We start from the raw sequence: 25,423 nt of genomic DNA, 5'->3' as shown, positions 1-25,423 counted from the left end.
TTTTGTGTGTGCATGTGTGTGTTTGTGTGTGTTTAAGTATAGGTGTTATTCCACTTAAAGTGTAAAAAAAACATTAGTTATTGATATTTAGGTGAGGGCTCTATGAATCATCTAACTATCTAAACTAAACTAAACCCAAACCAAATTTGAAGTTTGAGTTTACTTAAAGCTATAGGAGTGGCTTTAGTGGCTTCCTTGTCTTTGAACATTTTCCTTTATAGACACAAAAGCTTTCATATGATTAATAGTGCCTAAAGAATTGAAATTGCCGCGTAAAATCCACAACGTGCTCCTTTAACAGCCTCTATAATTAAGTTCACGGTGCCCTAATGATATCATACACAATGTTATAATGAGCAATGATAGCCTACACATGGATTCTTTCATCTCTGTGCTTTCCCCCCTCATGAAACAAAACAGGCTATTGTTTGCTGATTGCTTGCTTGGCTCTCTGCTGCTTTACATTGCAAATACACCGGTGTTTACATTTGCTCCACACTGACAATGGTCACTATGGGTTACCTGGACTCACAACACAGGTAACCAATCAAATCTCACAGGGGGAGGAGCTCTCAGTGGAAAAAAAAAAAAAAAGAGGAAGCAAGGACAGGCAAGAGTTGAAGGGAAGGAAAAAAATTAACACACAATCGACATTGATCTAAAGTCTGTATGTTGCTGTCATAACTAGAAATTAAAAAAGAGGAATCTGATCTTGGGTTTGTAAGCAGATGCAGCTTCTCCTACTCTGACGGAAGGGATGAGAGCAATTTCTATTCCTCCTCTGGATGTTAGAGCCAGCTGTTGCTCAGCCACACACAGACACACGCCATACACAGAAGGTAAGCACACTGCTTCTGATGTATACAACACGCGCTTCTGGTCAATACAAGAACAAATATTTAATCTGACAAAACAGCAGTATCTGTTCCTTAGGCGACGGCACTGTATGGTACTGGGTGTTCCATGGCATGTGCTGAGGGGAAAGGGAAAGTGAAAGTGTTTTTCAGAAGGTGTGTATGAGTCTCTGTGCACGACTGCTTCAGGGCAGCAGGCCTGAATTGACACCCTGTCTGAGACAAATGTTCAAAAGTTGTTGTGTATGACTTGGAAGTTGCACAAAAAGCTTATACTATAACACAAACACACACACAAATTCATAGCGTGAAGCTTGTAAAACGGAAATGTTGTGACCATTTCTGTCGTTCCCTGATTCCCACTCTCCTCCTCTCCACACACACCATTACACTGTATTCATTTAGCGAAGCCTGGTTACCCCAAGCAACAAGAGAGGCTTATCAGCTGCTCCCTCGCCTGCCATACTGTTATCAGCCTGGCCTAGTTCACACACACATAACACACAGAGACAAACACACACACTTTTCTATCTCACTCTCGCTCACATACACACGCTAACTGGGGAATGAATGTTATGGGGGCTTATCAGTGTCCTTAGGGGCCTGGCAGCCACTTCACAGACTCAGATCCCATTGCAGAGGCCACAGAGACAAACCTATGTGACCAGGGAACTAATGAACAAAGGCTTACACACTCTTACACACTCTTCTATAGCAGCAGCAGCAGCAGCAGCCTACAGGGCACAGCAGCAACCAACATATAGGGTCGGTAGAGTAGCAGCAGTCACCAGTCAAAGAACTAAGCAGTAGCAAACACAGGTGTTGTGGTCACATCACCACATGATCCATACGATCATTTTTCTACTTTTCGTCTGATTTATCATTTGCCAGCGATAAGCATCACTATAAAAATGCTGTATTTATTCCTGCCAAGCCTGTAAACAACAAACAAGCCCATTAAAATGACTTTTGGCTAACAGGACGACTCAATAATAATATTGGAAACGTGAAGATGTTTTCCAGCTATTTTCTATTTTTTTAGCTTTTTGTGGGTGTAAATTTTGAGGATTGAGGAGCGTTTTCTAGAATCAGCATCAATTTGACTCACTGTCTTAATTACCCACAGTTTTGGTTATTTCATCTATTCTGCATGTTGACATAAACATATCAGTGTTTGATATAGCTCACATTTAGCCTCTGCTGAGGATTACAACTTGTTCTCATTGAAATTCACGCCGGACAAGATGTGATTTTGATGTTATGATCAAAAATACTCACCACTCTGTCAAGCCAAATACTTCACGGATAATTTTTTAATAAATAAAGCATCACAAGCTTGATTCTGTCTCATGTCCTGTCTAATCACTGAGCACAAGGAAACATCAGAGGATGTTGAAAATGAGCGGCCTGTTTGCTGGCAGAGATGTTGGCAGTGGTTTGGCACTAGAGCTCAGGAAGCGCGGTGCCTCCTAACTGAGCTGTGCTTCCTGTGTGATAACTGACCCAAACATGTGCATCGCTCACACACCCACAAAGACAAAGCAACGCACGAACACACTCTCTCTCTTTCTGACAGTGGAAATATAGATGTGTATAAATATCTGCCTGTTTCACAGAGAGCGAGGGCTTGTGGGATTCAAAGGTAAGAGACTTGTGAACAAAACTCTAAACTCTTAAATGAGATCTATTGTAAAGTGGATGTGTGCCAGGGATGTGTCAGTAAGATTTGCTGTACAACAGCGGGGACGAGGAGCAAGCAAGGACAAGAAGGAGAGAATGAGCAAGGACAAGGAGAAGATCATAGTTAGAGGAGGATAGAATGGAAAGATAATTGTTTTTCCTTGTTTGGTTTTGGAGCGCTGAATGTGCTATTGACAGGCGAGTTATAAGGAATGTGCAAGTAAATACCGGTAACCTTGAATACTGTGGACAGACGTGTTAATGTTTCAAGTACCACATTTAACTGCCTTACTTCCGACCATACTGCATGCACAAACACACATGCACACACACACACACACACGTCCTAGAACGTGTGACAAGGCAACAGCTTCCTTCCTGTGGCTCATTTTGCCTCTTCAGTTGCAAGATAAGAGCAGACGAATGAGATATTTTAAACAGATCTTGGAGGTAAAAATACTGTTTGATGTCTTTTTAGATTTTATTATAAAGTCTCTACCCCAAACAGGTTTTGTAATCTCACTGTGTGGTTGCTCTTTCCTCTCACACACACACATTTGCTCTTCTCTCTGTTCCCCTACAGGTTCAGTCAGACCACAGGACAGTTTAGCAGCACCCCCCCTACTTCCTCATCGAGAGTCAAAACAGAACACGCCAACATGAGTTTCCTGTGACGCCTTTTGTCTCTGGTCAATAAATGTGCTAACCTCTATGTTCCATGGTTGAATTTAATAGTGTGGAAACAGACTGCTCATCATATTTCTGAGGGGCATTTCACGTGCTAGATCTACACTGGCAATCATCACCATGCTGCAGCAGTCAGAGCTCATCTTTGATTTTGCCAGTGACCATGTTAACATGTCACAGGTGAGTAAACGACCTCTGCGCACTCATGCATGCCGGCGTGAGTCTGTGTGTGTTCCTTGTGTTAATTGATACGTTCCCTGTGTGTTGCAGCTGGTGGGGCAAATGGATTACCCAGCAGTCATTGTGGAGCAGGTCCCCCATACACACCTGATGTCTTATTCAGGTCTAACATTTGAGCACGGAGCAGGGGAGGACCACCAACAGCTCCTGGAAGGTCAGCTCACACACACATTCATGTAGTTCTGTATAGTTAAGTCAGTGAGGAAGGCATTAAAAAGTAGGCTACTTGAATAAAATCATAACAATGTATAGGTCTTCACTCAATCAGCACCTGGTGCCTCCCAGATCTTGATTGGCTGAACACTCGAATCTAATCGGGTGTGGGTAGAGGTGGAAAATGATTGTGTTAGTTGGAGAGAGGTACTGGGGGTTTGGGTTTACCATTCAACATAGATGCCATGACACTCCATTAACATGCATGTGCTTCCTACTTTGCATGGGGGCAGAATCTCTACATAAAGTAGTTCCTACTTTAGTCACAAACTGTGGGTCTGAAAGTGACTTATGTTTACAATTATCATCATAGTCTTTTAACTTGCATAAGAGTTATATAAATGTGTATGTTCTAATTTCACCATGTAATATTTAACATTTCTCATTCAATGAAATGTACCTAGTGGGATTACTCTTTGCACTTTATCTTATGTCATTTCATTTAGGATAATATAAACTAAAAACATTTAAATGTATGAGGTCAATTTGTTGGCCGTTGTGCGCGAGCGTTATTGCTGCACATGCGCAGTAAGAACAGCAGCGCGTGGAGGACCACCCTCCTCAAAAATTCAGGAAGTGAAACAAAACATTCCTGTTTGTGCCTGAAAAGTCAGTAAATTCACTATATTAGGATGTAGACATAATCGAATGAATTTTCACCGCATGTGCCATGGCTTTTTTAGCACCGGTGCATGGAAGTAAAAGTAAGTTATTACTTTGTTTTGACTTGTTTTTCCGGTTCTGTTTATGGATGGGACAGCTAAAGTTGTGACTGCCGAGGCTCGGTTCACGTAGCTATCGATGACTGCCGCCAAAAACATGTGCACCGTTTACTTCAGAATTGCAACCTGCTTTATTTCTTTAAATTTGGCGATTCGTTCTGTATCCCTGGCGGTTAGCTGTTAGCTCTCGTACTTTCTGCCGAGGAAAGCATCTGTTAGCTAGCAGATGCTTTGTGGTTCCATGCTTTGCTCCATTCTGATGATATGATGATGTGCACGCTGCTGTCTGTGCTCAATTACACAAACACGTGTTTGCGCATCTGGTCTTGGTCATGTAATAATGTAGCAAATAGGCAAACGCCTTCAGTTCTGCTTTTACTAAACTCCACCTGTTGACAATTGTTTTTGTCTGTTTCCTCTTCTGTGGGTTGCAGTGGAGCCATTTGAAAGTGGAGATGAAGAGACCATGGAAACACTTGTTGCTGCTGACTCTCTTCTCAATATGGACTGCCCTGATGCTCTCTCCCTGGATCAGCAACACTACTGTAAGCCCCAACACACACACACACACACATGTGAATACACACAGCATGGTATCTGAGTTATATTAGTCACACATGTATCAGCACAGGGTTTCCAGCTTATTGTTAGGACTTAGGTACTTCCATCCTGTGGAGAGGGGGTGGGGTCAAATTGACAGTTGACCACCTATTGAAAGGGGCGTGTCTTTCCACTGTGATATTCTTCCCTAGACTTGTCTCATGCTGGGTGCCTGCAGCCTCTGTGTGAGAGAACACTGAGAACACCAAATGTAGCACCCAAACTGTCTATTTTCCGCCACCCTTTCTGTTGTTGTTTTGTTTTATTTGATGTGCCTAAGCGGTATAATGTTAGGCTAAGCCCTGTCAGCACAGCGCCGATGCCCTTTTCAGTCATGACCTCCTGTGCTTTTTGATTTTGTACATGTTTGACTGCAGTGTGTTATTTTTAGACCTGTGTTGTTCTCTGCAGTTTAATATGTGTATGCCCCCCCCCCCCCTGCAGCCCAGACCTTCCTTCCATCACTGGGTGATATCATCACTAGCCCTGTTACCCAGGTGACAGTGTCAGTAGAGGGGATTGTTGGAGCCGTTGACCAACCACTGTGGCACACTTTGCACACGAGGAAGACTGCAGCACAGCCACAAACCAAAAAGAGAAGTCGGTCATTTTCATGTTTATCAGTATCTTAACAAGCGTATATGTTAGTGTGTTGGCTAATGCTATTCCTTTGTTCTGCCTTTACACAGGTAGAAAACCACGACATCGGAGGGACGAGTCTCCCCCACCAGACATACAAATCAAGAAGAGCAGACACAAAAAAGGTATGGTCATGTGGGAAATATACCTAAATGTATTTCTCAATGTTTGAAAGACCAAGAACCAACAACCAGTTTAATTTTCCTATGTCTGTACTTTAGGAAACACACTGTACCTCTGGCAGTTCCTGATGGAGTTGCTTCAGGATCGACAGGTCTGCCCCCGCTACATCAAATGGACTAATCCTCACGCAGGGATCTTTAAGTTGGTCAACTCAAAGGCAGTGGCCAGACTTTGGGGCAAACACAAGAACAAGCCAGATATGAATTATGAGACCATGGGCAGAGCACTGAGGTACACGTCTAAAACTGAGGTTAAACTTCACCAAATCATAAACATGCTCAACATTGCAATAAATTAGATGTGTCAAGGATCTTACTCTCTAAATCAGCGTGTTTGTAGATGTTAACCATCCATCTCTGTGTTTCCATAGGTACTACTACCAAAGAGGGATACTGAATAAAGTTGAAGGCCAGCGTTTAGTCTACCAGTTCACCTCACTGCCCAAAGACATGATCTACATCACAGATGGAGACGGCACCAAAGAGGAAGATGATGAAGATCATGATGACCATAGTGGCAACGATGAAGATATGAGTGATGACCCGGATGACAGTGCACTATCCTCTAGTGACCAATCAGTGGATGAGGGTGAGTCCCACCCACCACCAAAGAAGACTTGTGCTAGCTCTGACCGAGCACCAGCTACACAGCAGACCAGGCCAGCACCCCGACCCACAAGTCAGCGTGAAACGGTGCTCCGGCCTGCAGGGACCAGCCTGATCCAGGAGCAGCACTTACCTATCGTGTCAGCCGAGATGCTGAGAACCCTCCAGAACCTGCAGAAGGTCCAGTCCCTACAGCCTGCAGGCCGTGCCTCAGTCTTCAAAACCGCTCAACTGCTTGGTAGCATGTGTGAGCAACAGGCCGCAGCTCAGGTGGTTGTAGATGATAAAGGCGGACTGACAACAACTCATGCACCTGCCAACACAAGGAAGCCACACCAATACCAAGGACAAACCATTATGCAAGAGGAGACTCCACAGCTGGTGCCTTTTACTAGCTCTGATCCATAAGATGGACCCCTTCACCACCAAACCTCCCCCACACACGCCAGTACACACTCAGGATCAGTTACAGATTTGCTCCTCGTTGTGACAGCATCTGGACACCAAGGTCCATATTTCTGATCTAGGATTATTTTTGTATTTTAAATTAAATGATGTGAGTTGTAATGTCAACCTTCAGAATTCCAGATAATTGCTTCCTCTCTGACACGAGTTCAGACCTGAAATTGGCAGGAACCAAAATCTCCTTACAGCTTTCAGTTGTTTACTTTCCTAGAAAAAGTAAATCATCAAAGCATGTGTCCGATATCTTAGTCATCTGTCACAACTGTTCCCCATATGAGACACCCAAGACAGGAATGCACTGGAAACCTAAGGCCTCTGACACCTGCTTGCACTTCAGCTCCAGTGTCATGGAGCTTATTATCTGAGCATCACACTGTTTCTTCCTCTGTCCTTCCTTTTCCTGTTTCCCAATCTTTCTGGGTTTTTGTTTTTTTTACTTTCACTTGCTGAATCATTCCCCTGCCTGGAAATGGCTTTTGCACTAATGTTTACTCCTGCTGTATGTTACCTCCCTAAGTGCCTATCCTACCTTCCACTGTTCCTGGAATTTGTCAGGTTATTGAGGGAAAACATTCCATATTCAGATTTTTTTTAAATGATTATTGATTTGTTTGTATTGTGAGTTGCTGAAAAATAAGGGATCACTGTCATTTATATAGTAGTCATGTGGCACTGCAGCTGTTTATACAGTAATCAATGTATCTGTATTTGGATTCATCTTCAGTTGACAATCAACTTTGAAACTGTTGCCTCTTGTAGAATTGTATTGCTACTATTTAGCCTTTCTGACATACGCTCTGTGTAGTTATACTTATATGTGCCTTTTTGACCTCTAAAGCCTTTATCTTTATGCATTGTGATACATACTATACTGGATGTTTGGACATGTGTGACATTGTGCCTTGTTGCCATTTTCTCTGTCAGGTTTGTAAAACTTTTGTTTTGCTGCACATATATACTTCCACTTATACTCTAAATATACTATGCAAGATGTTAAAATGGCTGGTCCTAAATAATTAATGCTAAGATCAGTGTTTTCTGTTCTTTGTATAGTCTCACCCAACAAAAAAATTGTTGTGAAAACAGCTTGCAAGGTTTAGGCTTGCTTCTGTGAGGCTCATGTTTTGAAATTGCTTATGCGTGTGCCTTTTCCCTTTGGACCCTATGCAAAACGGCCTTCAATTTATTCCTAAATAAACAATTTATCAGGAAATTCTTTTGTTTGCTTTACTAGAAAGTTTGAAATTGTGAGAGGTGGAGTTTCTGTTCCTTTGTGTGTATTGTCTGCAAGCCAGAGATGTTAAAGCTAATGTTCTATTATATATCTATATTATAATAATCTATATAATAAATGTGATATTGTGAGTAAAATAAGTGTTTGTCTTTAATACTCCTCGTCAAGTTTACCACTGCGGAATGACTGACAATGAATTATTTGTGTCAAAGAAATCCATGCTGTTGTAGTAAGAAAGGAAGGTCATTTTATTCCAGAGTGGTGTCATGAGTCCTCCAGGCCTGTAGGTGTCGTAAGTAGCACTCTTACTCTCTCTTGCTACTATCTTTGCTAGCAGTGAGCTCCGCGCTGCCTGCTATCACGTTTCCTTCAGTTTCCACATCTAGAACTTTCCTGCTTCTCCAGCCTCACTGAGCATCCACAACAAACCCATGGCAACTGGACGGCAAGTGCAACAAAACACACGAACTCGGTGATTTACAAAGACATCACACATTTGTTTTTAAGTTCAGCTGAATAACAGTGACTTGTCTCTTCTTTTGGTTTAGCACTTTCCCAGATAGCTTCATTGACGAAGACCCACAGAAAGCTCTGGAGGTAAACATTAGCCAGTCACACGCTAGCTCGCTATCCGCTACCTGTTTTAAGCTGTCATATGAATTACACTTGTTTATCCAGCAGATACAGAAGTTGGTTAACCCGTAGCTTCAGTGAAGTTTCTTAGTTTCTCTTAACGATCCTTCTGTCACGAGCTGTCACAAGCTAGCCAAATCCGGCTAATAGCATGCTATCACTACGCAAAAGGCGCAGCGTATCGGTACTCGTAACGTTGACATGACGTAAGTGTTTTCTACTTCAGCATTACGGTCATAACATTAGCAGGAGGGTATTTTGAGCCCTCGCCTTTACAGTAAACTCAAAATTTAACTTCTACAACCTTGTAATGTTGACTTGTTAGTATTAAATGTACTTTAATGTCACCTATAAATTGTGGTGTCTCTGTTCCAGTCAAAACCAACCCTCTATTTCTCAACGTAATTTCCGATTAGAGAACAGTTAATAAAAAAAAATAGAAAAAAGCTATTGGCTCAGTAGACTCTGTAGAGACTTAAGGGTGAGGCTCGGTGTTAATCACAATATTTTATATCCTTTGGCAATATTCGATAGAGAGTATATCTTGATATTAATTGAGCGCCCACACAGTTCAGCGTTCAGCTCTGTTGAGGTGAGGATCAGGTCTCAGAGGCGTTGCTTGCAGTTAGAGTGCACTGTCAGAATTCACACGTTTGAAACGCCAGAGCTACAGAATCTTTTTCCAGTCTGATATTCCTCCTGAGAGTCAACGACTAGACTTAACTTTTCACTTTCCCCCCCAATGCCTGTACATGTAGATTCAGCACTGCCTTGGCTGGGGTTCACTGCACTCGCTGCTTGGTTCTGTCTGTACACTGCTGGAATCCTTTAGTTTTCTCTGCATATGAGACAGCAAAAAGTACCCAGCGTTTTCTGCTCCTGGGGGACTTTTGCTTCTTTGCATCTATTTTTGTAAAATGCATGAAAGTTACTTTGCCGGTGTCTCTCTTGTGTTTCTGTGATGCACAGTACCTCCACTGTGCTGCATAGCAGTCATGACAACAGACTTCAAAGGGATGACGAGTGGAATGTGATTGTTTACCTGCCAGTGTCTTATGAGAGATACGTTTTCGTCACCTAGTGCAGAATTTCGTCACATATGCAATCGTTTCAGTGGCATTGGAGAGAGTTGTTACTGTCAAAGGTGGCAGCAAATTGGCGATACCACAACAACAGGCCTGTGGTTGCACAGACTTGTACTAGTTTTTAATTATTTAACACTGCTGGTTGAGTCTTTCCCATGTTCCCTTTGTGTCTGATGTTATTTACCTGCATGTCAGATGGACCTGCTTTAAGATGTATACCCTAATAGGGCTTTTATCAAGAACAGATCAACAGAACAACTCTCCCTGAATCAAAACAACACTGTATGTTCTGAGAGCCTCTTTCTTTCCAGGCACTTAATGATGCCTTGCAAGGAGACTCCAACAATGCTGAGTGGTTTTGTCAGCGTGCCTACGCCCACATACTTCTCCAGAACTACAGCTGTAAGTCTGCATGCATGCGATCAAACAGGTTTATACAAGAATTAACACAGCAATTAGTTTGTGTGATGATATTTGATTGTGGGACATAGAGGTCCTCCTTATAGTCAAGAATATTAAAAGATCTGTCTGTTCTGTTTGGTTGTGATAAACATATTTTGCATACAGACAAGTGGAGTTATTATTTGTGAAGTTATGCAACCTAGATGAATTTATATATATATTGTATTTAAGATGATTGTTTTGTCTTCTGCTCTTCAGGTGCAGCTGATGATGCCAAGAAAGCCCAGCAGCTAAAACCCAGCCTTCCTCTTGCCTTCATGCGAACAGGGTGTGTATGTGACACGGGTGTGAGAATGAGGGGAAATAATGTGGTTGATCTGGTTGTGTAGGTGCTAAACGTTGTTCCCCTTTGCAGAATAGCAGAGTACCACCTGAACCACTATGAACCAGCCCATGCAGCCTTCACTCAGGGACACCAGCTGGATGGTGAGTGAACAAGAGATAGGCTGTACATATAAAAAAAGAGATCAGATCAGATCTCACTAACACATCACAGAAGTCACTTTTAACCTCATGCTGTGTTGAGAAAGCTGTGCCTGCATGTTAGTTGGATAGGTTTTGAACTCAAATGAACTTTGCTGAATTAGTATGTGCTTAATGTATTACTGTGTACCAAAAATAAAGCAAAGACATGACCAAGTCTGTGTTTTGATTTCCACAGTTTCTGACAAATCCTTTGAGGTCTGGATCAAGCGCAGTGAAGAGATGATGGGGGGTAAGTATCTTTACCAAATGACTGGTCCGTATTTTGTCCGCTGATCTAAACATCAGCCTACTTGTCTTTGCACCATCTTGTTTGTTGATGTAGCCAGAGGGTGTTGCTGGGATACACTGAGGAGGATAAGTGTTGAATTTTGGGAAATTTCAGATGTGCAAGATCAGGCAGTTATTAGATGTCGCCACCTGCGCACACGACCCTCATATTGGTGTGTGGCTGTGAATTTTGGGGGAAAATAAGGGTTAAATAATGTATGCTCGGCCTTACACTAGTCTCACATTACCAGTATCAGTTTTTCGTGTTAACAGTCAGATGTCCACCTGCAGTATGATGTATATTACTTGACTACAAACACGACTGCAGTGGTTGTCTATAGGAAGCTCTAACCATAAAAGATTATAATGCAAAAATACACCTTTAATGGTCAAAGTTGTTAAAAATGACGAAACACCCTAAATCTAAAAAAGTAAGACTTCAAAATCCATTCTCAAACACGTCTCAATTTCTGTGTTTGTCATCGCATTTTATTTCCTCCACTGGAATACTAAACCAAATTTTACAGACTAAACCGACCCAATCAGAATAATGAGCACACACCACGCTGGCATCTCTGCATTTGTGGGCTGGTAGCCTTCATGACTGCCAGAGCTGCTTAGTCCAATAAAAGATGCATGCCATGTCTGGGTGCTGTGTATCTGATGCCTGGGCCCTCTGGTTCATCTCAAGTAAACAAGAGTATGAGTTTTGACAAACACACTTCACACTCGTGTACACATGCATTCCCAGGTGCTGAATGATTCATTCAAGTTAACGTTACTGATGTTTGAACCTCCCAATGAGACCAAAGCCTTTCAAACTCATGCACACAAGACTGCATGTGCACAAACACACACACTATCAGGCGTGCGTCTCAATATACTGTGGGAACTGAAAGTATTCAAGCCCCTTTCCATTGTTGTGATTTCATTTAAGTCTTCTTGGGTATGATGTCCTGTTGGAGGGTAAATTTTTGGCCCAGTCTGAGGTCCTGAACACTCCGGAGCAGGTTTTCATGAGAATATTCCGGTACTTTGCTGCATTGAGTTTGCCGTCAACTCTGATAAGTCTCCAGTCCCTGCTGCTGAAAAACACCCCCGCATCCCCACAGCATGATGCTGCCAACACTGTGCTTCACTGTTGGGATGGTATTGTGCAGATTAGTGCCTGGTTTCCTCCAGATGTGCTGTATAAAGCTGAGGCCAAACAGTGTAATCTTTAGATCATTGCATCAGATCAGAGAATCTTGTTGCTCAAAGTCTTTGGCAGTCCTTTAGGTGCTGACTTTCATGTGCCCTTTACCCAGGAGTGGCTTCCGTCTTGCCATTCTGTCATAAAGCACCAGATAGGCGGAGTGCTGCAGTGATGGTTGTCCTTCTGGAAGTTTCTCCCATCTCCACAGATGATCTCTGGAGCCCAGCTAGGGTGACTCTCAGGTTCTTGGTCACCTCTCTTACCAAGGCCATTCTCCCCTGATTGCCCAGTTTGGTCGAGCGGCCAGCTCTAGGAAGTGTTAGTAATGTCAAAAGTCACTGTGTTCTTGGGAACCTTCAATGCTGCAAAAATGTTGTTCTAGCCTTCCCCAGCTCCGTCCCTGAGCTCTACAGGCATTTATTTTAATGTCATGTCTTGTTTTTTGCACTAAAATGCGTAAACTGTGTGACCTTATATTGATATATAAGCGCCAATAAATCAGGTCCAATCAATTTAATTAACCACAGGTGGACTTGCTGTAGCTGCAGAAACATCTCAGTGATCAGCGATTGTAATTAGACACACCTGAGCTTAATTTCAAGTATCACTGCAAAGGGTCTGAATACTTCCCGTACCCACTGTACATCACCACCCCAGATTTGTGTTCACTCTCTCACACACACACACCAGTAGTCATCCCTTCCCATCACCACACACAGCACCTGGTAAATTCCCACAAACTCTGGTGCCTCTGCTCCATATGCTAATACACAAACTCAGACACATAATCTTTTTCTTCAAAAGCGCCCCCGCCTCCCATTTCAAACGCGACCCCTTTAAGACAACATTAACACGCCTCCTATCATCTCATCTCTCCCGGTGTCTCTAATGAAGTAAATAATGTATGATAGCATGCTGGTAAATGGTGATCAGGCTTGCTTGGCCTCACGGGGCTTTTAGCGGGCATGGATGGACCAGTAAGCATGTTGATGGCAAGCCTGAGTGAGTTTGTCTCTGTATAATGCTAAAATATAGGTTTGCACACGATGTTGTATGATTGTCACATTTCAAACTAGAGTAAGGTGTACCTTCTAACCACAGCATTTCCACCTTTCCACCTTTCCACCTACCACACCCACATTTTTCTTCCCCCTCTCTCCAGAACAGACGCAGAATGGCAGCATCAGCATGGTGAGTTTCTCTGCCAGGCCACCTGGGGGCATTGTTGTTGTTCTCAGCTAGAGAGCGTCAGCCTTGTGTGTGCTGCTGCTGCTCCAGACAAGGAACCCTTACTAAGCTTCCTTTTGTTTTCTCCTTTGTGTGTTGGTTGTTTCCTCCTTTGCTCATCACCACATCTCTCTCTTTTAATTGTTTTGTCTCTGGGGCTGAATGATCAAGCAGACACCAACAGCTCCACCTGTGAAGTAAGTGCATAAACGTCAGTGCATTGAGTCCAATCACTAGGAAATCTGTTTTTATGCATAATTGCTTTGGAATGGGTTCAGATTCATTTTGTTATGCCAGCTTAATGTTCTAACCAAACTGATTAAATGAAGCCTCAGTCGGTTTTCAAGCCCTCATGATAAAAGTACTGCTAAGAGAATAAAAGACTCACAGACTTGCTTTATAGAAGTGATCCACATTTACAAAATTATCTAAATATCTAATTTTTTAAGAAGCATTTCATGTGACCTTCCTATTTTGACATCTCAAACTGTTGTGTGTTTCTCCCAGACATGACTGGTACCAAACAGAATCTCAAGTCATCATCACAATCATGGCAAAAAACGTACCGAAGGACAGCGTTTGTGTCAACTTCTCTGAAAAAGAGGTAAAAACACACGCTTACACTTATATAAGAGAATGGGCTCTGGTTAGGATGTAAATAAGTGAGAGGGATTTTTCTGTGTTTGACTGTGAAGAGCGATTGGATTGCTCATGGGTCTTTTCCTCAGGGGGACCCATTAGATGGGTCGCACATACATACGCACACACGCACACTCCCTCCCCACGGACCCAACTTTGCCTCCAGTGGTGCCTTGTTAACATTGCCCCCAAAGTACAGATCTGAGAGCAATTTACCCTACCCAGATTCTCCATCCTCCTAATTGTATGTAGATAGAAAGAATAACTGATCTAGCATCAGCCACAGAGCCCCCTAGGGAAGTTTCCCTTTCTCTTATTTTCTCTTATTTTTCTTTCCCTCCATCCCTCAGAAGGGTAACCGGAGGGCACCCCAGGGAGCAACTTTGTCTTTCTTAATAGAATAACAAACTGAGTTTACCCTATTTCAAAAGAAGTGGTTCACGCAGAACCACACACTGGCTCCATGTTCTCACATTGTGGTGTGATGCACATATATTCTTTTCACTAGATCAATGAATGCAAAACAAATTAAAGATGAAAGGCGGTGGTTCCATTTATTTCCCTGGCGACTGAGAATGCAGCAGCTGCCTACCTACAAACTTTGCATTAAATAAATTGGCTTTGGAACTTTTATGGAATTGTACAAAGGCTTCTTTAGCCACTACGACCTTCTACTTTTATATTCCCAATGATTGACTTATTTCCCCCCAAAATGGGAACAGTCCAGTTTGATGCACTGGTCGGCCACACGTCGCACAAGACCACAAGTAGATATTCACTTGTCAAATTTGAAGTTTCTTGCTATTTCTTTCTGAGGGCAGCACTTGTGCAGTGTGAGGAGGGAGAGGGATTGGACCACAAAAGAGGCCATATCACTTAAAACCACTCACCCACTTGACCACCCGACAACACGCTCATTCTTAGTGAGTGGCAGGCTGTTAGGAGCTGTCTGATCCCTCTCTCATCACCGCTCACTCTGGCTGAAGGGGACAGAGCTACAAACCGCCGTCTCTGATGATTATTCACAAAGACACCCTGACACCTTCAGTCCCCTTCTTCCTCCTCTTCTTTTCAAGACAATTTAGCACTGAATAACTTTACATCATATTTGTATGTTCCTGCTAACCTTGATCAGTCATGATAATTTCCCTCATGGGCTCAATAAAGTATAGCTATCAATCTGTGTGTCTATCTTATCAAATAGGATGTCATTAAGTCCAGTTAAGTATGCACCTTTATGAGTTAATTCCTAACGGTCCGATGTCTGTCATCTCCAGCTGTATGCCACGATACGGCTGGCGTCAGGAGAGGAATACTGCCTCAAACTTCACCTCCTGCACCCCGTTGTCCCCAAACAGAGCAACTTCAAGATCCTAACCACCAAGGTATCACACTTGTCCTCTTCCGTGGCCTTGAAGTCTTGAAATGCAAAGTTCCGAGAAGGGGGGGATGGGGAAAACCAGTTTAAATTTGAATGTTTTGTTCTTTTGCCTGTGCTGTGTTGGGGCTTTTCGGGGGCTTAGATGTGAGACAAACATTCTCTCAAATCAGAATCTAACTGCATGTCTCAGATGGGCACGCTTTCAAAAATGTTTTTAATGGCCCACTGCACACTAAAAAGCCTCAAACCATCTTGATGTACCATCTGTGATATTGGAGCTCACGGGACAAAACCTTTTGTCTTCCGATTCTCTGCTGTCACCGTGTCGGCTGACCATCACCCAGACAAATGAAAGACGACAAAATGACCTCAAACTAAAAGTGCTTTCTCTCGCCACGTGCAGATATTTGTATGACAGATGTGCTGTATGGGCAGAAGATGAATGCCACTGGGTTCTCATGTGTCATGGTGTTTAATTTGAAGAGGTCCAGTCAAAGGGAATGTGAACGTCCTTTGGTGTTCCACACACGTATTAGATCCTGGTTCCTCTGTTCTCTGCAGCAATCAAAGCTGTTGTGGAAAAGTTGATCGTCTACCACGTCACAATTTGTCTGCGCTAAAAACATCAAACCACAAAAAAGAAATGTTTTAGGTCATGGAAGCGCTCCAGTTTTTGAAAGTCAATGAAGTCAGTGAATTTCACAGAGAATTGTTGGGAATCGTTTGGAATAAAATGCTGTTTGTTGGCAAGCTGTTGCCGCCGTGACTCTCCAATATAAAGAAACAGATGCCAGGGAACATTATTATTACACTACAAAGAAAACATCACATTGAAATGCAAAAGGCGTAACTACAAATGATGTGACATTATGTGTATTACGTTTGCTGTTAAAAAAAGATTATATACCAAGTGTCAGATAAAGAATGTGAAGTAGAAAGCCCTCGCTCTCTGAAACATAAGACTATTTATTACATCGATTATCACACAGAGATTAACATTTTAATTTCCTCACTAATATAAAGCCGCGCCTCTTATTCCTTAATGCTGCTAAAGCTCACCGAAGGGTAGAAATAAGCAAATCCACACTGTGTATTCAGTACGGCTCCTGTGGAGACGTTAGCCCAGTTCATCTCAGCTGCCAACAGGAGATTCACACATACACACAAATCCTCACTCCTACACACACACACACACACACACACACACTTATATTAGGACAGTAGCCACTGAGAGTTTCTCACCACTGTTGAAGGTGATTATAGGCCTAATGAGTAGGGAGGGTACTTTTTACTATAGACTAATTAGTGTCTATTATAGAGGATGTGGGCTAATGAGTGTGCTGGCTGAATATGTGCTGGCTAAGGGTTTAGACCACTGTCACTGTCTTAGTCTGTGGATCTAGAGGCAGTTTGTGGGAATTACTTCTTGTTTTTCTCCGGGAAACTTTGCAGAGAATTAAAAGTTTTAATTTTCGGGCAACTGACCGCTTCTGCCTTGTCAGTACTATTAGCCACTAGATCTGTTTTTCAGCGATTCACACTGTTATTGTTGGATCTAGCTTTTCGATGAGGTAACAGAGGCTCGATTACAAACTAACATAGGTTTCCCAGTGTCTCAGTCGCCCTTAACTGAACCGAGGTCTCATCACAAGCATGTTCAGAGTGTGTGTGTGTGTGTTTTAAAGGGTTGCCAGAAGCAGCTCTGGGTAAAGAAAGAGTCACCTTACCTTGCTTTGACTCCCCACACAGCCATCATGCTATTTGAGCTCTAATTGCAGTTTTAGGGGAGGGACTGAACCCTACTGCAAGTCAGACGCCTTCTGCTCTACGCTCTGATTTAGTGTCAGACTGAAACGTTTGTGTGAAGGTGTGTTTTGTGAATAGTTTGATTTATGAAAAACTATAACACCGCTTTCAGGGCAAACATTAAAAAAGCCCAATAATATGCAATGATGAATAAGAGGACATGCTTGTGTTTATGCTCTTAGTTTGATCGTTTTTTGCCTACGAGTTAAAATAAGAGACAAACAGAGATAATTTATTCAAGAATTAACATAAGCTCACTGCTGCTTACTGGGTGGGATTCCAAACATTTGAAGGTAAAACGGCACCTTTGTTCTATGCACAGCTGCTTGCGTTGCGGCAGAACACCAGTATCAGCCGTACAGAAAAACAGCCTAAGCACGAGCTAAACAGTGCAGTCATCAGATTCAAGCCTCTGTTGTGTTCCTGGGGATCCTGCTTACCCTCGGCTGCTTTTATTGTGACAGAGCCTGATGACCTTTTCAGCGTATTAGACCTAACATCTCCCCGAGCTTCCTCTCTCAGCTCTATGTGTTATTCGCTAAGTAAATCTGGACTAAATATCAGTTCATTAGGTTGTAAGCTGCACACTTTTACGTAAGGAGTAAACAGCCTGCCGTGTGCGTGGCCGCGCTCATCATATCATATCAACCGCCTCCACTGTGCTGTGGAGGTTGACCTGCACAGAAAGCCACTGTTTCTGTTCACATCAGCAGTTTAGAAGCAGAAGACTGCTCGCCTTTCCATCTCTATACACTCTGAAGCAAGGGAAAAAAAGTAATGCCCCACCACACACACACAACACACACACGCACTCACTCACTCACACACTCACTTTTCCATGGCAACAGCAGGCACCGCATACCAGAGGTGCACGTGGGTTGCAGTTTAAACAAGGGCTCAGTCTTAGAGACCACGGCTGAAGATGGTCTTAGACTTTCTCTCCCCCCCCCCCCCACCCACCCCCGCTTTCTTGCTCTTCATCTCTCTACTGTCAGTTTTTTTAATTTCTCTTTTACTCCCTCTCCTTTATTAACACCCCCTCATATATATACACACACACACACACATATATCTTTCAGCTGCTCTCGGTACAAATTCAGATATACACCTAGCACTACGACAAAACACACACCTACACACCAAAGCTCAGTCTTTAGAGAGAGAGAGAGGGAGAGAGAGAGGAGAGTTCAAGCCCTCCTCTCCTCTCCTCTCCTCTCACAAAGCCCTGACTGTTCTCTGGTCCACCGGGCTTCACGGGTACACGCGGTCCTTATGCGCGCACACACACACGCGCCACTGAGTTCTTAAGCCGTCACTGGTAATTGGAGCATTCACAAGGTTCAAGATGGCATAAAAGCTCCTGCTTCTTTTTTTAATCTGCGCAGATGAAATGTGGCCAGACAGGCGGCGTTAGACCCCAACAAACTGATGCCCGTCTCCTTTAAATATTACATTTAATTCTTACGAAGCCAACGTGCCAATGGGGGACGAAGCCAAATGAACATCGGCATCAGCAAATCAAGTTTGTCTAGATTGGCATGTATCCCTAATGAGTGTTAAAACATAAATGCCTTGCCCCCAGAGCTGTTCCTCACCAGTGATTCCTCAGCAGTGTGCCTCTGCCTGTCTCTGTAATAGGCTGCCCCGCTCTCGTCGCTCCACAGTGTTTACGCTTCAACTCCTCGCTGTCTTTAAAGACAACTTAGCAGGGGGAAGCTAAGCCGGGCATGGCTGTGCATACACATACAAACACACACAGTAATCTTACTGCATAGTTGCCATTTACACAGTATTGGTATTGTGTGTGTGTGTGCGTGCCTGTGCCCGTCGTGTTTCGCACATTACCATCAGTGCGACCTCCTCCTGTCCTCTGCCATGACAGACACTCCAACCCCAGGGGTCACAGCGACAACGGGGAGCCAATTACATACCAGTGTGTTTGATCAGAACAGACGTCTTACACACCCCACACACACACACACACACACACATACACACACACACACACACACACACACAATTTTGAAGCCACCCTCGCTTGTTCAGTCAGTTCCAAACTCATCTCCTTTTGGCAAATAGCTGAAGTGGCATCTCCCCTCTTTAATTTGCATGGCTGTCAGCATCTAAGAATGTTTATATTTATTTCATTTATCCGCCTTTTTGGCCGAGTTTGTTTTGAAATCTGCATGGCTCTGGGAAAATCAGAAGGCTGTGTGAGGAGTCGCAGAGGGGAGGAGGGTAGGGGTTACAAAAACTCTCTGGACCAGGGACACAGTCGCCCCTCTGTAAATAGCCTGTTTGTGTGCGTGCATATGCATATGTGTGCTTAGTGCGGTATTGTTCAGTGCAGCCTCTGTAGTCCTGGGTGGTGGCGCCTAGTTGTGGCTTTGCTGTCACATCCCTTTAGGACCCAGCGCCTCGCCTGTCACACACACACCGAAACACGCATAGAGAGACACACACGGCGCCTGGCCTCTCATGTCCCGTAAAAGCAGGGAAACACAGATGTGACAGCAGATTAATGTTGTATGGCCCAGGAGCATGCATAAGCCTTCTCTCTCTCTATCTCTCTCACACACACACACACACACACACACACACACACACACACACACACACACACACACACACACACACACACACACACACACACACACACACACACACACACACCGTATTGGCTCAAGTCATACAATATTCATTCCATAAACATATTCAAGAGTGAAATTGTTCGCCTTCAACACTGGCTGGTAACTCTGAAACGCTGCACGTTAATTTGCTTTGAGTCACTCCCTGCCACAAATTTACTTTATTTATATTCTCGTCTGATGGGCACAAACATCACAGCCTAGTTTCTGAGTATGAATAGCAAAATACAACACAACTCAATTCCAAATGTTGGTTGACAGTGGTTGTTAACACTCTTCACTCTGACTGAAGAACTGACAATGACAGCGGTGATTTCCTTTGTGCTACCTTTGTGTTATTTCACTTCCAAACTTTTTAGTTATTTCATTGCAATATTTCTCTGAAAATGGCATGGATTTTGCGTCAAAACAATTGTGAAATAAGAAAATGAGATATTCTCGTTTGTCTCTCTATTTCTCTAAAATTTCAGAAAAAGATGTCAATGAAACTTTCAAACCTTTTCCAAACTTTTTCCCACACACTTTTATTGAAGGTCACTTGTGTGGCCTTCAGTCAGATGTGGCCGTTAAACTATCACAGTACAGAGCAGAGCAGAGCCGGGAACGATGGACAGAGACATACAGGGACTCGATTTAGTTCAGTAGAAGAAACGGGAGCTTTGATTTCTGTTTCTGCTTCCACATTGACCCTCTGTGTCATTAGTTACATTGCCCATTAAGGAGCCTGTTTAGAGAGAAGGGGCTGATGATATAGAGATGACACAGACCACAGGCAGGCGATTGGGTCTTACCATCCAGAAAGATGAGTTATTACCACTCCATCCATCTTGTATTTATAGATGTAGCATATTGCTCCAAAAACATTGGAAGTCTATTTGGCGTCTTCCTAATTGGCACATAACCCGAGTGAGTAAACGAGACGACACTCAGAGGAAGCCGGCCAGCATATTCATACGGAAGTTAAATATTAATTATTATGTCATCAACGTGTCGTTTCAGCAGAGAAAGACTCTTTTAGCTAAGCAGCCGTTGGCAGGTCGGCCCAAAAGTTAATTTTGGACACGGCGCAGATGTCTTGCTGTGCGCGAGCTTCTTTGTGTAAGAAACCGCTGACACACACCAAAGTAATCTATCATCGCCGCTGCTACTTGCACAAGCTCATCGCAGGAGCAGGAGGTAGCAGCGATCATACCATCTTATTTGCCTCAATCTGCTCTCCTCACTCCGTGTCAGTCAACCTCCCTGCCTACTTATCTCCAACCTTGTCTGCTGCCGCTTCCCTCGTCTGTTCTGACACCTTCATAAATGAATCATCACATCGCCCAGCAGAGCAGAAATGTTCCTTAATTGCACCGACATACCCAGCGCTGTCTTTCACATGCACTCGCTGCACATATTAAACACACACGCACGCACACATAATGGGTGTGGGTGGATGCGTAGCGATGAAGCTGCGTGTCTCCCTGGCATGTGCCCTGTCAGTGTGGTTTGGTGTTAGGAGCGTGTCCACGCGCTCTCGCCTCTCATTGTTTTCCGGCTCTCCCATGTTCTCCCGGTGTAATGATTCGAATTGGATGCTGCTGGTGTGGGATAAGGACCCCCCCTCTTCTCTCTCTCTCTCTTGCTCGCTCCCTCTTCTCTCTCCCTCTCTCTCTCCCGCTCATACCGGCCCTCTGGCTGACAGGCATCTCGTTAGTGCAGTACTTCTGTCAGTGAGGTTTGAGATTGAGCTGTGCCCCCGCATATCCCTGATGTCTTTCTCTTTCTCTCTCGCTCTCTCTCGCCCTCTCTCTCTCTCTCACACACACACACACACACTTGCCAGCAGATTTGATGACAGCACCGAACAGACCGTCTTTCTGGCCACAATAACGATGTGCTGTCCTGTACTTTCTAAAATGTCACTCTAATGGGAGTGTTATTTTTGTCCTGTGCAAAAAAAAAACTCTGAGCGTTTTGTTAAACACTGTTATCTCTCTTGTTCCCTCGCTTTCTGTGCTCCCTCTTCTTCTTCTTCCTCCTTCTCCTCTCTCAGGTGGAGATCAAGCTTAAGAAGACGGATGCCATTAGGTGGGAGAAGCTGGAGGGAGAGGGACAGGACTCCAACATCAAACACTTCACTCCCAGTCAGTGTTCATCTTAACCATTTATGCTCTATCTCCAGCTTTGAGTCTGTCGCTCTTCTCATCTCTTTGTCTCTCGTCCTCCTCTCATCTCTCTCTCTCTCTCTCTCTCTCTCTCTGGAAAGATCAATTTAGTCTCCTGTCTTTGTCTGTTCGGCACTAAACAAAGAGTGGGCAGTGGAGCTCTGCTAGAGTCTTTCATTAGTCTGACAGTGAAGGTAGGCAGGAAAGGGAAAGGTATGACAGCGAAATATGACTCAGTATTTGAGCCCACACGTTCCCATTATTGACGGGATTAATTAGTTATGTAAGTGTGTGTGTATACGTTGATGTGTGTGCAAGAGAGGAGTGGACGGGGGCGGGGGAATAAAAGTTAAGTGGGCAGCCAAACTGTCCTTCCCACACAGCAACAAAAGCTCTAAGATGCCCGCACAGCTGCCTGCTTACGACTTCAGCCACTGTTACATTTCAGCGTGTTTGATGTGATTCTATAACGTGTCGCGTGTCTGACCTAAAAACGTCCGTCTATATTTATGTAAATCTGAGTCCGGATTACATTAAGGGCTCTTCATCTCTTGTTGGATTATAGGGTGTGCATTTGATCCAGAAAATACTCGTAGACACAATGTGATTCTCCCATGTAGCCGTAGTAGAAAATCTGAGGAAAATCATGATATAAGTCAGGGAAAGTCATAATAATCCATTGGTTGTGTTTTATTTATAACTGAATTACTGTCCTTATTAAGCTGATTGTCTAAAACACTTTTGATTAGGTGAGTCTGATTGGATTTATAGCAGTGCATGCCTGTTATAAACAACATTAACTGTGAAAGCCGTTTCCTCTCTCACTCAGACCAGTACCCAACATCGTCCCACCACACTCGCAATTGGGACAAGATGGTCGTTGCCATCAGCGAGGAGGAGAAGAGCGAGAAACTGGAGGGCGACTCTGCACTCAACCAACTCTTCCAGCAGATTTACACCGACGGCAATGACGAGGTCCGGCGAGCCATGAACAAGTCCTTTGTGAGTATGAAAGCTGAGATGCGACCATTTCCTTCCTCCTTCTATTATACTACTTTGCCTGATCAAGCATCCTGTGAGAGTTCGACTGCAGTACCACAACATGTGTGTGTTTATACTGCATTCTTGAAACGTGTTCTCCAATAAACCACAAGATGAGTGACAGAAAGAGGGAGAAATTACTTTAATTAATCATTTCTGTAACGCGTTTATTATGAAGAAACTGCAGCACGAGCACTATAGAATGAGGCAGAAGTGATAGATTCTGCCAGAGTGTAAGATCACATGATCACCAGCACGTATTTACTGACGAATGCAGCGACTCAGCATTCTGTAATATTTACAATGTGATCTCATCATGCTGCAGTACGATTACACCAGGGGATTTATTGGAATTTCTAACACCGACTATTGGTTTACTAGTAGAGTAGGAGTTTTGATTTTATTATTACTTAAACTATTTAAATAAGACGGAGAAGGAAACCTATAGGAGAGTAAAGCCGATCTATCATCTTGATTCCAATAGGAAGAAGTGAAACCTTATGCAAAGAAGTTATCCAAATGTAGTATCGAGTGGAGAGGAGGCAAAGAGGCTGCAGTCACATAGGCGTCATGCGTTGTTGTGTAACTAGTGAAGTGATTGTGTGTGTGTGTGGGCTCTTTGTGTCTCCGTGTGCAGATGGAGTCGGGCGGTACGGTCCTCAGCACCAACTGGACAGATGTGGGCAAGAGAAAAGTGGAGATGAGCCCACCTGACGACGTGGAGTTCAAGAAGTTCTGAGCAATTCACCTCTTGTTCTCCCAATCTAGCCCTCTCTCTATCGCTCTCTCTCGCTCTGCCCCACTTTCACGCTTTTGTCTCGCCCCGTTTTGACGTCCGTCTTTTGTCCACTTTCACCTGTGAACAGCTGTGTTGAGTTGGTCTCTCCCTCCGTATTTACGACACCACTGATCCATACTCAGGATGATCTCTGCTGCAGCTTTATGAGCAGACGAGGTCAAATCATTTGGATTTGTTTACATCATCGAACGACTAAAAGCCAACGGACTCTAAAGGGAACTAAGTTTGGATTTAATTTTGACTGAAGATGCTCCAATTCAGCTTTCAGATCCGCTGTATTGAGGTCATTCTTCTTTCATCTTCAGTCCCTCATAGCTTTCTCATACACCCTCTGCCTTTTGATTTGGGAGCCACTTAGGATGCCCCACGATGGCCACTTGTATAAAAATGTAAAGATGTTAAAAATAAGAAAACATTTCAGATGATCTACGAACATTACTACAACATTTCTTGCCCATGAAGTTTTTCTTTCTGTAAGCAGCCTGACCGACCAATCCCTGGTGTGATTGAAGCCTCAGTGTAAATAAAAGATTTGTTGTTTGGCTCACAAGCATTGTCTCCTCTATGATTTCAGGAAGTCTGAGATTGGATCTATCGGATACAAAAACACCCAACAATTCGAAACAAAAAGCTGTGCGTGGTGCTTCTGTGTGGATCGAGTGTTGAGTTGCTGGTCACTTGAGATGCATTTTACAGCTTGAGAACCGAGGTTTGTGTATCACGGATTGAGAGCCTGGAGTTGTTTGGTCCGGAGGAGAGGATGTGGTCATAGTTAGAGCAGTGATTTAGGGTTGGAGCTGTGGGAAAGCGGCCTTCAGCCACATGGTCTGAGTGGCCACTTAGATGTTGACGAGATTATTATTAGATTCAGTCGAGCACATACAATCCATTATAACAGCCTTGCTGCAGTCTGACCTTTAAGATGATGGTGTTGATTCAGTCAGGAGTAATTACTGTAGCCGTGGTCGGTGGTGCTGTGAAGACGGTATTGTTCTAAGTCACATGGGGTAGAATTCTTCGTCAAAAATCACGTCTGAGGTTTTGTGTGTATACCTTTTTAGCGTTGCCTAGATACAGTCAATCTTTGTACTGAATTTGTTGCTGCGGTGTGGCGACAAACGCCCGTGATTACAGCACACCTACCTGCTACTTCACCTGCCTAAGAGGAAGTGAACGATGTCATCTTTACAAAGGTGGGATTTATAGCCAGGCTGCTCTGATGGTTTGTATTGGTTTGTACAGGTGTGTCTAATAAAGTGGCGACCCAGCGTCTGAAGAGCGGTAGCCGTGAGGGAGCGTCCTGCTGAGGCACGAGAGCATTAATATGGATCAGCTCTCTACCCTCATCACCAAGCCCCTCGCAAAGTTAAGTGTTAAAGTCGTCACACATGGTTTCATCTCTCGTGACGATCAAACGCCCATTTGTGGCCCTGGAAGGCACTCTTGGCTTTCCAGCTCCATTACACTCACACACACACACACACA

The 25,423-nt window shown here is 43.7% G+C and overlaps 2 protein-coding genes across 7 annotated transcripts; both read left to right on the top strand.

Moving 5' to 3' along the window:
- The first annotated feature begins 592 nt into the window (after positions 1-592).
- On the top strand, positions 593-8,046 carry LOC143010079 (ETS-related transcription factor Elf-1-like). Of its 5 annotated transcripts, none has more exons than XM_076162247.1 (8): positions 593-839; positions 3,270-3,401; positions 3,492-3,615; positions 4,831-4,941; positions 5,441-5,596; positions 5,686-5,760; positions 5,857-6,049; positions 6,189-8,046. In XM_076162247.1, the coding sequence occupies exons 1-8, from the start codon at positions 786-788 to the stop codon at positions 6,829-6,831; spliced, it is 1,488 nt and encodes a 495-aa protein (XP_076018362.1). In that variant the 5' UTR covers positions 593-785; the 3' UTR covers positions 6,832-8,046. The 5 variants fall into 5 exon arrangements, with proteins under 5 accessions (XP_076018362.1, XP_076018363.1, XP_076018364.1 ...); XM_076162248.1 differs by having other exon boundaries at positions 3,118-3,401; XM_076162249.1 differs by lacking the exon at positions 593-839 and adding an exon at positions 868-2,496 and having other exon boundaries at positions 3,118-3,401.
- Positions 8,047-8,454: 408 nt separating this feature from the next.
- sugt1 (SGT1 homolog, MIS12 kinetochore complex assembly cochaperone) lies at positions 8,455-24,488 on the top strand. Of its 2 annotated transcripts, none has more exons than XM_076162289.1 (13): positions 8,455-8,567; positions 8,671-8,719; positions 10,152-10,242; positions 10,501-10,570; positions 10,658-10,728; positions 10,964-11,017; positions 13,413-13,441; positions 13,652-13,674; positions 13,985-14,081; positions 15,394-15,501; positions 21,987-22,077; positions 22,928-23,100; positions 23,777-24,488. In XM_076162289.1, exons 1-13 carry the CDS (start codon positions 8,554-8,556, stop codon positions 23,876-23,878), a joined length of 972 nt encoding a protein of 323 aa, XP_076018404.1. In that variant the 5' UTR covers positions 8,455-8,553; the 3' UTR covers positions 23,879-24,488. The 2 variants fall into 2 exon arrangements, with proteins under 2 accessions (XP_076018404.1, XP_076018403.1); XM_076162288.1 differs by having other exon boundaries at positions 13,649-13,674.
- The last annotated feature ends 935 nt before the right edge of the window (positions 24,489-25,423 follow it).

The sequence above is a fragment of the Genypterus blacodes genome, unplaced genomic scaffold (genome assembly GCF_046128005.1).
Source record: "Genypterus blacodes isolate CSIRO-AG114 ecotype Tasmania unplaced genomic scaffold, CSIRO-AGI_Gbla_v1 ptg000120l_1, whole genome shotgun sequence".
In the NCBI taxonomy this organism is placed as follows: Eukaryota; Metazoa; Chordata; class Actinopteri; order Ophidiiformes; family Ophidiidae; genus Genypterus; species Genypterus blacodes.
The sequence above is the reverse complement of the archived record's forward strand: the minus strand, read 5'-3'. Positions and strand labels throughout refer to the sequence as shown.